Genomic DNA, 12,876 nt, shown 5'->3' with positions numbered 1-12,876 from the left:
TCTCTCTCTCTGAAAAGCAATGGAAAAAAATATCCTCGGGTGAGGATTAAAAAATATATATGTGAAAACCAATACAATGCAGAAAAATTCTTTTCGATTTAGCAAGCATATGGTGTCTACCAAGTGCAAGGTGCTGTGCTAGGTGAGGGTTACAAAGAATTGCCATCATGTAGTTTATAACTGAACAGGAAAGAAGAGATGCAAAATAAACATAATAGATTTGTTAGAGAGAGCGACTAATAAAGGACTAAAGGGGCACAGAGAATGGACAGAAGACTTCTAACTGGGCCAGGAGGGGCTTCCTCAAGGTTCCTTTATTTATTTAAAAACATGTATCCAGCATGGAAAAATTTGGTGAAAAAATGGACATGGTCCCCCTCCTCAGTCAAATAACTTACAGTCCAGTAAAATCAACACATTCATTGAGTACTACTCTTGAGTCAGCCTCTGGGGCGGCAAAGGACACAGCCCTCAAAGAGCTCGCTGTCTATGAAGGGAGACAGCTATCTGGACATACACAGTACAGTGAGCGGAATGGCACGCATGTGAGCAAAGCGGCACCTATGTTGAGCCTGAACGGATGCCTAAGATTAGACACGGTGACTGAGGCACATTTCCCTTGAGAAGACTGCATCTAGTGAGGCACAGAGCCTAACAGAAATTCTGGTTGAACTTCACAAAAGAATGTGTGACGGGAGGGAGACAGGCTAGAGAAGCAGCCTGGAGCCAGATTCTAAATTAAGGCCTTGAATACCATTTAATAGCTTGGGCTTCACATTGTAGATAACAGGAAGCCCCCTCGAGATTCCTGGGCAGAAAAGTACTATTATCAGACTTGTGACTTAGAAAGATTCCTTTAGAGCCAAGACTAAGGTGACTAAGAGGAGACAGGCTGTGAGGCCATTTAGGAGGTAATTGCAGCTGTCCAGTTGAGAGATAATTGAGGCCTTAAGCAGGATGGTAGATATAAAAGTGAAACAGGGAAGGTATATATCAGAGACATTCTAGAGTCAGAATCAACAAGACATGGCAACTTGCCTGGATGCAGCGAGAATAGGGAAGCGAAGAGAGACGATGACGCACCAAAGGCTCCTCACCTAAATTCCTAGGAGGGCTGCAGCGTCGCCAATATACGCAGGGAAAAGGGGCAAGGACAAATAGGTGTCAGATGTGTTAAATATTTTTTAATATTTTTTAAATCTGTTGAAAATTTAGGTGCTGCTAATACAGTTAGGTGGAAAAGTGTAGCAGGCAGTTGGAAATTTGGACCTGGCACTCAGCAAAGAGGTTCAAGCTAAAAGATAGGTTATTTGAGAGAAAGCCACAGAACAGTACCAGATGAAGATATGAGAAGAGAAACTGTTGTGCCCTGGAGTTGAGAGATATGCTGGAGGATACCAGTGAAGAGCAGGGAGAAGCAGGCACCCGGGTATCACCCACCCCTTCCATCAGAGAGACTCTGCTGTTGGCACAAGTTCTCCATGCCAGTTCTTAGATTTGAGGTGTATATACCAGTGGCTTACAAAAAGTGTTGAAAATGGAATCTAGTTTTCAGGAGGAAGAAGAGATAAACTCTTGGAGGAATTATTAAAGGGTTGATGGAGCTAAGGGAAGTTTTCAGGTAGGAAGTGGCTGATCGATCACAGTGCCGCACATTAAAGGAGAAAGAGGGTTAAAAATAGGTGATGGAAACTGGCAGTTTCAAGGTGACCAGTGATCTTTGAGAGTTGGACAAAATGGTAAGAGACATAGTTAAACTGCAAAAGTAAGGGGTGGAGGAAGACTGAGGGCAGCAAGGGTGTGTTACTTCAAAAGAAATTTGGCAGTACAGGGATGACAAGAGCTTGAGGGGGTGGCCGGGCAAAAGAAAAGTTATTTTAGAACAAAAGATCATGCAGTAGGCCAAGGAACTAAGGAAAACTGGGGGCTTAAAGCCTCGAGAGACACAAAGGAGCTAGGGGCTTAGATAAGATCAATGGGAGCTAGGTCCCAGAGCAGGGAGGCACAGGGATCCAGGGGGAGAGTAGTCTTGATACTAAAATCATTCCATATTACAGACAAGGAAGTCAAGGCACAAGGAGATTAAGTAACTTGGCCAGGGTTTTCTTGACTGAAGAACAGCTGCTTTCTCCATTAACCCTTTCTGTTTCTAGGAATGAAGAACCACGTATACGATACAAAGTACCCAGGAAGAACAGAGAACCCACAGAGGTAGACTGAGAAAACAGCCACAGAATCGAAAACAGCCACAGAATCAAAGCAATGAACAGGAGGTCCAATGTGTCCAGATAAGCTAAGGAGGCAGGAAGACAGTCTCCAGGGCCACATGCCCATGCTTGTGATAAACTGAGCGCCATCTTCCTCAATCCTAAAAAACATTTGTAAATATGCCACTTTCAAATTGAAATTTTTGAAACTGAGATTCACTCAAGGTCTACTGCAGACCATGAAGAAATCAGCAAGACTACAATGGTAGCTACAGCACAAGAAATGACAAAGAATTCCTTTGGGAATTCTCTGAATTCGTATGAATGAGTGAGAGTGAATGAGGAACTGGTGTAAACCACACATCGTAAACCTAAGCAGATATCCTTCTCCAGGACTAGGCAGGAAAGTATCAGGGCAAGGAGCAAAAAATGAAAGAAATCAAATGGTTTTCTTTTCTATTCTCCATCTAAATGAAAAATGTGAGAAGCAAAATGTGTCTCCTCCCTCCTATGTATCTGTCAGCACATTTCCAGGAGGCCCAGCCACATCCCGGGCACTGGCTGGCTGGGGAACAGAGACCGAAGAAGCACATTCGTTGGCGTCGGAGCCCCCGCCTGGGTGGTCTGCTGTTATCCCTTTGATTAGACTCCCAGGCTGGAAGAGCTGGAGCTGCTCCTAATGATAGCTGGGTCCTGAAGTCTCGCACACGCCATGCAGAGAAGGCCATTGCTCCCTCTGGTTCCCTGCCTCCCACTCACCGCAGAGCTGGGCGGATTCGCCACATTCTTCTGTTCACCAACAGCAAGAACCACAGAGAGCTGCGCCTGTGCAGAGCGCTGCAGCTGAACACCTCTCCCAGCACTGAGGGAGGCAGAGATAGAGACCTCACACTGAAGCTCCACGCCGGCACCGTCGGCTACCATGGCGCTCCCCACCGCAGGCCAAAGATGCTCGCGGAAAACCCTGCTTTCAAGGATGTGCACATTCATTTCCAAAGGATCCTGTCCCCCAAAATAACCAGCCTCTCACATAACAAGGGAAAGACCTAAATGTTACCTGCCCTCTCCTCAGACTTGGAAGGGATTTGTTAATAATCGCATGTTAAGAACACGTATCTCTTCTTATTTCAAGCATACTTGAGCTGGCACAAATATTCCTGAAGTGGCCACTGTGGCTACTTCTTGTGGTCGGGCAAGTTTGATATTCTTATGTGTTCCAGGCCATAAACAAAGCTCAGTCACAGCAAACATAATAAAAGTAATGACAAAGTACACAGGACTCTGTTTTCAACCATATAGATTTGTAAGAACCCAGTCTCTAACGTAAATTCTAGATACAGTGGTACCTGGGTTTTCGAACATCTCCGTTGACGAACATTTCGGTTTACGAACGCCATAAACCTGGAAGCTAATCCTTCGGTTTTCGAACACGCCTTGGAAGTCGAACATGCCACACGGCTTCCACTGAGGGCAAGATCCTGAGGCCTAGCTGTCGGATGTGGATCCCTCGATTTTCAAACGTTTCAGAACTCGGTCTTCTGGAATGAATTACATTAGAAAGCCGAGGAACCACTGTAACTCGAAGTTTTATCATCAAATTTTTGGGTTGTCAGAATACTTTGCTTCTTTACTTTTGGCTAGTTTATACTGTTCCTCTGCATCTTTACCAATGAGCAGGGAGAGAAAGGGATGATACTGCCTCCTCCCCCCTCCTCCCAGCTACCTGAGTGATCCAGCTGATGGTCTCTGGGGCACCCGGTCTGCTCTGAGATGAAGAGTGAGTCCTGCAAGGGACATTCAGAGCTCTCCATGAATCAGCCCTTGTCTTCTGGTCCAGCTCCCATCCTAGCTGTTCCCTGCTGGCTCCCTGTCCTCCAACACCACTAACCATATTGTAAGTTAGTTCATGCTGAGGACTATGTCTTCTATCATTCCCATAGATTAATGCCCAAGCCTGGAACACTCTTAAGAGCTTAATGAAATATTTTTGAATGAATAAGTTTAAAAAACATATCTGAATAAGAAAGAGGAAGAGAGAGAAAAAGAGGGAGAAACATTGGCCAGGCTGACGTGGGTCAGGGGTTGAGCGTCAACCTATGATCCAGGAGATCAAGGTTTGATTCTCGGTCAGGGCACATACCCAGGTTATGGGCTCAGTCCCCAGTAGGGGGCGTGCAGGAGGTAGCCGATTAATAACTCTCTCATCGTTGATATTTCTATCTCTCTCTCCCTCTCTCTTCCTCTCTCTGAAGTCAATAAAGATATATTTTTTAAAAAAAGAAACATCGATCAGTTGCCTCCTGCCCTGACCGGGGATGGAACCTATAACCCAAGTATGTGCCCTGACCGGAAACTGAACCTGCAACCTTCTGGTGTACAGGACAACGCTCCAACCAAATGAGCCACCCCACCAGGGCTGCCACTAAAAACTTTAATGGGCTAAGTAGTTGAAATTATGGACAAAGTAAAATGATTTTCAAAAAATACCATTTCTATTTTTTGAATACTTATCTTCCAAAATAGCAGAATTTAAAATCAGCTTTCCTTATTTAGTAGAAGATTCCTTAACACACTGAACAAAACAGCAATGTAAAGATATATCAGTTTTTGTGATATAATTAAAGCAATGTTCAGTGGAAAATTCATAGCTTTAAATATAATAACATTAATAAAAATAAATTAATTAAATACCCAACTCAAGAAACTGGGAGGAAATAACAAAATAAAGCTAAGAAAAGCAGAGAAAGAAATTAAAGGTGAAACAAGTAAAAACCAGCTAGAAAACAACAGAATAGGATGACTACAGACGGAAAATTAGCTTATCAAAAAAGGGAGGGGAAGAAAATATTCACTGAAGCGATTATATATATATATAATATATAAAAGAACACAAAAATAAGGAGATAATCTCAGATAAGAGGAAATCAAAAGCATCTGGGGCGATTACACAACACAAAGTTGTTTCTGATGAAGCTAAAGCTAAGCTTTCGTGCCCCAAGTCCAGAGAGAAAAGCAGTGCTCGCATCATTTTCTGCTGGGATGCCTGCCTCACTAGGAAGCCACAGACACTATGTCACTCGCCTCAGTGTGTAAGAAACTAACTCAGTAAGTAAGAAACTTTCCTCCAAACATAGCTAGGAAAAAAGGAAACAGCTATTAAACAAATGTACCAAAGCCTATTTAAGCCATTATAACCTGCCATTAGTTATCAGAGAAACAACAGTAAAAGGCCAAATTTTCCAAATTCCAAATTAAGGAATTACTTGCTCTCAGGGAAGGGACTGAATAACATATAATTGAGCTTTTCAATAACAAAGTTAATTTAGGTAACATTACATTTTATCCCATAACTTAACTTTTTCAAATCAAATTAGAAATCGTTTATTACTGAAAGCCTTTTGTGGCCAAAATAACAATTTTTCCAAGTATATGGCATTTAGACTTTACAAAGAGGCTTTTGCATAGTATTGTCATGGTGCTATTGCATTTTCCCCCCGACAACAAATAAAGACTCTGAGATTGAGAGAAGTTGAGCGAATTTTCCAAAAATCACACAGGCAGGTCTTTAGATGGCTAATCCTGCTCTCTCCCCACCACCCTGCCCTGCTTATTATACACTACGGCACCCCCTCAGCACTGTTCCAAGCGCTAACCAGCCTATTATCAGGACTCTATAAGTTAAGACTGACATCTAATGGCAAGTTCAGATCCCTACGAAGAGGAGTCTGATGGACTTCTAGCTCACGCCTTAGATGAGAAAGACAGACTGATGAGAGACGACTTTCCAATTAGGATACACTCACCTAAGATTCCCACAAGATCAGGATCTTGTCATTTTGCAAGGTTTGCAATCCACCAAGTGACAGGAATTGAAAATATGTAAATACCAATACTGGCTATGTTTTTTACTACAGTTATAAAGAAAAAATTTTAGTGCCTTGGTGCTTCTAGTTGCTCATTTATAAAATGGAAACATACTCTAGTCAATGGCTCGATGAAAAAATGTGCAGCATATCGCCAGCCCCTCTCTCTCTTCCTCAGAGCCACTTCACTTTCAAAATTCCTTCCCATTCTGCTATGGTCATGATATTCTATTCCCTCCTCTCACTGTTCTATCACTAAAATCCAACTATCCAACTCCCTTCAATTCTCAACACTACCCTTATAAGGTTCTTTGCTTCCTGTTTCACATGAGGCCTCCTCACCTACTTCCTTCAACCTATTAGAGATTTGAGAAAGAAAATTAATTGCATCCTCCCACAGTGGGGTGACGTTGAAGTAAAGCTAAGGCTCACCTTTCATTCTGGTCCTAAATTTTATCCAGAGAAGTAAGGGCACCACCAGGGAGCAGTGTGTTGCCTACGTGGAGTACGTGCTTCAAGTAATGTTCAGCTTCACTTTTTTCTAGACTTGATATCATTACAGAGTTGCCACCATTTAAGGTATTTTACACTACAGAGATACAGGAAAACATAACTGGAGTTAAGTTATGATCATGTCTTTGGAGGACTTTGATGCCATTTTGCTTTAAGGAAAAGGAGAGGATATAGCTTTGACTTCCAGTTGAATACCACGCCTGGGATTAATCAGCAAGGAGGGCAAAAAGAATCCCAGAGTTCCTGGAAGTTTCATCTAACCTCACTGTGTTGTACGTTTGTTATTATCTATCTCACTTAAAGCCAAAATCCTGGTATCTATTTCCATCCAGCCAGCTTGCCAGATGACCTAGACTATATGATTTCTTTCGGCATCAGTCTTTCCCATCTGTGAAATGGAGAGAATGACACATGTTGGAAAAGGGTGTGCTGAAATACTTCATCAATCAGTATCCATAAAACATCCAGAGATCATGAGATAAAAGACGGTACAGTAAAAAAAAAAGAGTAAAAGGTAATGTTATGGCATTCTGGTAAAAAGATTCACTGGAACATTTTACCAAAGAAATAAGTTATTTTTAAAGGTCCTTTAAAAGTACACTTACAGCTGAACATTCAAGGCTGTTTATCCATGAAATAAGTACATCAGAGTCAGTAGCAAACTTAACTTTGCAATACCTGTAACAGAAACTCATTTTCTTTAAAGTTGAAGAACACTCATTCTTTAGCTCGAAACCAGCTAATAATCATCCAACAGACATCAGTATATGAAGATTAGTGAAGACAGGGAAGGAAGGACAGAGTCCTGTCTCGGCTGCAAAGAGCCCTCTGGCATCCCAGACTGTCCATACCTGCTGGGTGAGGAGACTGATGTGTGTGGAGGGAGAGTACTGCCTTGCTGCCTGCTTCTCAGCGAGCCGCTGAAGTTCAGCTGAAACCATATTTTGGTTGTACCGTCTGCTGTACGAAGAGACATCTTCTCCCTCCCTTTGCATTTTGGCTGCTCCTGAATGCTGCTTGTTTGGATGGCCTGAACCTGCTAAAAAAAAAAAAAAAAAAAAAAAAAAAAAAAAAAGAGAGAGAGAACAGTTTTTTCTTGCGTAGAAAAAAAAAAAGTACTTAGGATGATGACAGAAACCTCAGCGAGATTACTTGACTAAATCCTAAGGATCTCTGAAAACATAAGGAGCAATAAACTATCTTCCAATGCTCACAAAAATGAAAGGAAACCCTTACTGTACCCTAAAAATTCTTCCTACTACCAAATTGTTACATGCATTTATTAATGTGTTTTTGCTTACTATGATAACTTCACAAAAAAGAATTTCATCCTGTGTAGTAGAAAATAACCAATCCTAGAATTTCCTAATCTTTAACAAAAATGTAGCCTTGAAACTCATGATTATAATTCTTGTTTTTCCTGTTGTGTGACTGTATTTGCCAGCAGTCTATGGCATCCACTGTCAAATAATCCACAATCCTTCTAACAAAGCTCTGAGATCAGAGTTCTATTATTTTTGAGCACTGAAATTCTGGCAAGAAAGAAGTTATTATTATTTTAAAATATATTTTTTTGATTTCAGAGAGAGGAAAGGAGAGGGAGAGAGAGATAGAAACATCAATGATGAGAGAGTCATTGATTGAGCCCACAACCCGGGCATGTGCCCTGACCGGGAATCGAACCCTGATCTCCTGGATCCTAGGTCGATGCTCAACCGCTGAGCCACGCCTGGCCGGGCAAGAAATTATGTAATATAAAATCAAGGTTCATATTTTTTCTATGCTAAAAATCACACATCTTATTTTTAAAAATTTAAAAATCCAAGAAAGTAGAAACACCTTAATGTGTTTTCTTTCTGATAAATGCCTCTATAACTGTGATCATTCAGTATATACAATTTGGTGACACTGCTTTAAAAAAATCTAAATCTTTTCATGTTTATTATGTGATACATACAAAATATTACTTATAACAGATGTCTAACTTATAAAGCATATTACAGTGAACACCTGTGAACTTATTCCCCAACTAAAAACCACATCACCAATTAATGTGCATCCACCCATATGCTCCTCCTGATCCTTTACCTCCCTTTATCACCATTCCCTTCCTTTTTAAAAATATCACTTTATACTATGTATTTATATATGCATGTGTGTACATACTTAACACTAGTTAATTTTGCTTGTTTCTGAGTCCTGCAAAAATGGTACCTTACTGTAGACGTTCCCTGGGGCTTGCTTTTGTTATTACCCTACGCCCAAGATTCACACTTCCTAAATACACATTAAACTTATTTATCTGCTGCTTGGTATTCCATTTTGCAAGTACACTACAACTTATTTTCCTATTCCCCACCAATAGGTATTTTGGTTATTGTGAGCTCATTGCTGTTATGGAAGATGCGGCCATGAGCACTCTTGCACATGTCTCCTGGTGCACATATGGAAGAGCTTCTCCTGTGTGTTTACCTAGAAGCAGGATTGTAATCACTTTGTAAGGTACATAAATGGTTGAATCACTATGTTGTACACCTGAAACTAATATAATAAGTCAACTATAATTAAAACAAATTTTAAAAAACAAAAAGTCTAAAGTTAAGTAATATCTTAACCTCATTCCCAAACTATTCAATCACCACTGAAATATTTGACTCACATCACGTGACTACAGGCTATTTTTAACTACAGGCTATTTTTGTTGTCTGCTACATTGTTGCTGACTATATACTGTTGTTTACTACTATTTAAGCCATCCAGAATTTGACCACAGTGGAAATGAGCTAAAAGCCAATCAGGAAAAGTAGAGAATGCCAACTATGTGAAAACTACACAATAAATATACTTATAATCAAACCATGGATAAAAGAAGAAATCACAATAGAAATTAGAAAATATTATTGAACTGACTAGAGCTTCTTCTGTTCCCTATCCCTCCTTGAGAAAAGTATGAAAAAGAAAGCGTTAAAAAAATGTTGATGATAACGCAGGGTATTGGAAACACTGACATCACTGAATTCCTCACATGAGAGAAAAAAGTTCAAATCAGAACACTATTATTATTACTGATTTTAGAAGATTAAATCATAAGAATAATCATTCAGAATTAGCACAGACACAAATATACACACATATTCATATTTATGACTTTTTAAAGCAAACTGTTTAATACCTCTGATTCAAGCTGCATATTATAATATCCATTTCATTTGAAATCAGATATTGATTAAGACAGAAACTGACATCCCTGGACGGTTTGGCTCTGTGGTTAGAGAGTCAGCCCAAGCACCAAAGGGTTGTGGATTTGATTCCCGCTCAAGGGCACATACCTGGGTGGCAGGTTCGATCCCCGGCCCTGGTTGAGGTGCATGCAGGAGGCAACCAACCAATGTATCTCTCTCACATCGATGTTTCGCTCTCTCTCTCTATCCCTCCCTTCTACTCTGTCTTAAAAAAAAAAAAAAAATCAATGGAAAAAATATCCTTGGGTGAGTATTAACAAACAAACAAACAAACAAACTGGCTATTTACAAAGCAGAGCTTAGCTGTAACTCAGCTTAATATGGATAAAACTAAAGTATTTAAAAATTCGACTGATGTTAAGATTTTCCCCAAACTAATCTACAGATTAAATGCAATACCTATCAAAATCCCATCTGCACGTTTTTGCAAAAATTGACAAGCTGATCCTAAAGTTTATATGAAAATGCAAGGGATCCAAAAATAGCCTAAGCAATATAAAAAAGAACAAAATTGGAAGAATCACCTTTGGTGATTTCCAAACTTACTACATTACTACAGACAATGCGGTACTGACATAAAGACAGAGGTATATATCAGTGGAATAAAACAGAATCCAGAAATAAACCCTTACATTTTTGATTAAAGGATTTTTGATAGGAATGCCAAAACAATTCAACAGGGAAATAATACTCTTTCAACAAATGGTACTGGGACAACTGAATGTCCACATGTAAAAGAAATGAAGGTAGACTCTTATACCACATCATGTATAAAAATTAACTCAAAGTGGATCAAAGACCTACATGTAACCGCCTATACTGTAAAACTCTTAGAGAAACATATATACTGGGTGGGGCAAAAGTAGGTTTACAGTTGTTTGTATGGAAAATAATAAAATAATTAATAAATAATAGCACAAGAATAAACTGTATTTCACATACTCACAACTGTAAACCTACTTTTGCCATACCCTGTATAAATCTCTGTGGCCTTGGGTTAGGCAATACTTTTTTAGATATGATACCAAAAACACAAGCAAGAAAAGGAAAAAAGATAAATTAGAGTTCATTAAAATTTAAAACTTTTGTGCTTCAAGAAAATGAAAAGAAAACCAACAGAATAGGAGAAATCTTTCTAAGTAAAGTACCTGACAAGGAACTTGTATCTAGAATACATAAAGAACACTTATAACTCAACAATAAAAAGACAAATATCCCAATTTAAAAATGGGCAAAGGATTTGAATAAATATTTACCAAAGAAGATATATGTATGAACAATATGCACATGCAAAGATGCTCAACATCATTAGTCATTAGGGAAATGTAAATAAAGACCACAAAAATGAGACACTACTTCAAGCCTACTAAGATGTGTAAATTTATAAAATTTATAGATGTATAATAAATGTAAATATAATATAATAAATGTAATAAATATAATAAATGTAAATGTATAAAAAATATAGAACATAAGAAGTGTTGGCAAGGATGTGGAGAAATGAGAACCTTCATACACTGCTAGTGGCAAAATGATATAGTCCCTTTGGAAAACAGTTTGAAAGTTCCTCAAAAAGAGGAACTATAAAGTTATCATATGACCCAGCAATTCTACTCCTAGGTTTACATAAAACAGAATGAAAACACAGGCCCACACAAAAAGTTGTACACGAATGTTCATAGAAGCATTATTAGTAACAGCCAAAGTGAAAACAACTGATAAATGGATAAACAAAATGTGGTACATCTATCCAATGGGATATTATTCAACCATAAAAAGAAATGAAGAACCAATACATGCTACAACATGGATGAACCATGAAAACATTATGGTAAGTGAAAGAAGTCATTCACAAAAGACCACCAATTGTATGATTCTACTTATATGAAATGTCCAGAATAGGCAAATCTATATAGAGACAGAAAGTAGACTAGTGGTTGCAAAGGGCTGGTGGAAGGAGGACATGGATAGTAACTGCTAATGGGTATGGGATTTCTTTTGGGACAATGAAAATGTCCTAAAATAAGATAGTGGTGTTGCAAAAATCTGTGAATATACTAAAATACACTGAATTGTACACCTTAAATGGGTGGATTTTATGGTATGTGAATCAGAAAGAATGCATGTAGCATACTCAAAGGTCTATGATTATCTATGATGGGAAATCTCTTAATTAGACTGTAAGCTCCTATTAAATAGAGGGCCTGTTTTATTCATTTCTTTATGTCCAGCACCGAAAAGAAATCCTGTTTAATTTTGTATCAATGAATGAATGCTACTGGACCAAATGCAAGACTCTTCCTTAGTCATATCAGAACAATGCACATGTCCCTTTACCTTTCAAAAAAAAGGCAAAGGGAAAAGATGACATTTTTTACTGGGGCTGGGAGGAGCTGACACTGCAAGCTGCCTTTCATTTTCTCACTCACCTGCCTTTGCTGAAGAGGGACGAGACAGTTTCTGGCTATAGATGTGTGCAGCACTCTGGAAAGAGGAAAAGGGGCCAATGGTGTAACTGCCTGATCGACAGCGTGGCAGGCCAGCGGGGCTTGGTACGTTCTGTGTCCCAGGATGCATGGAGGGAGAAGCACTGTCAGGGACTGTGCTCAGTAAAACTGTTGGCTGGTGAGGCATGCTGGGGATGGCTGGAGGAATCTGAGATAAAGAAGAATGGTGGCCAGGCCCTGGTGAGAGGTCAGAGGTTGTAATAATAGATGACAAATGGGTGTTGGGAATTTTCTGCAGAAGAGTAGCAGCAGGACCAGAAAAAGAAGCAGAGGAAGGATTGGTATAGACTAATTTAGCCTCTTTTTCTGCTGAAGTGGTAAGTCCTATTAAAACAAAAACAAACAAAAGAACAGATCATTTTAAGAAAAACTGACATATCACAATAAAGCATGAAGTAAACATTTTTAAATATCATAATAATTTTATCATGAAACAGAAATCATGAAAAATACAGATTTTAATGAGTATTCATCATGAATCTAATGAATTTTGCCTACAGAGATAACCTGGCAACAGAAATAGCTTATTTTCAGTCTTCTCAAA

General features: G+C 39.2%; 1 protein-coding gene across 5 annotated transcripts in view; it reads right to left on the bottom strand.

Annotated features, from left to right (window-relative positions):
* Positions 1–12,876, bottom strand: part of TTLL5 (tubulin tyrosine ligase like 5) — a gene marked incomplete at its 3' end in the record, with an annotated part of 215,860 nt that overhangs the window by 104,966 nt on the left and 98,018 nt on the right. For 2 of the 5 annotated variants that reach the window (XM_081147080.1, XM_081147083.1), the window contains 2 exons: positions 12,255–12,656; positions 7,435–7,622 (listed from right to left, as the gene is read on the bottom strand). In XM_081147080.1, the coding sequence (XP_081003206.1) occupies positions 7,435–7,622; positions 12,255–12,656 (590 nt within the window). The remainder of the gene's footprint in view (positions 1–7,434; positions 7,623–12,254; positions 12,657–12,876) is intronic. The other 3 variants (XM_081147081.1, XM_081147082.1, XM_081147084.1) reach the window with 2 other exon arrangements.

The sequence above is a fragment of the Miniopterus schreibersii genome (assembly GCF_964146895.1).
Source record: "Miniopterus schreibersii genome assembly, chromosome: 1".
Classification (NCBI taxonomy): Eukaryota; Metazoa; Chordata; class Mammalia; order Chiroptera; family Miniopteridae; genus Miniopterus; species Miniopterus schreibersii.
Note: the sequence above shows the minus strand (reverse complement) of the source record. Positions and strands in the feature narration are given on the sequence as shown.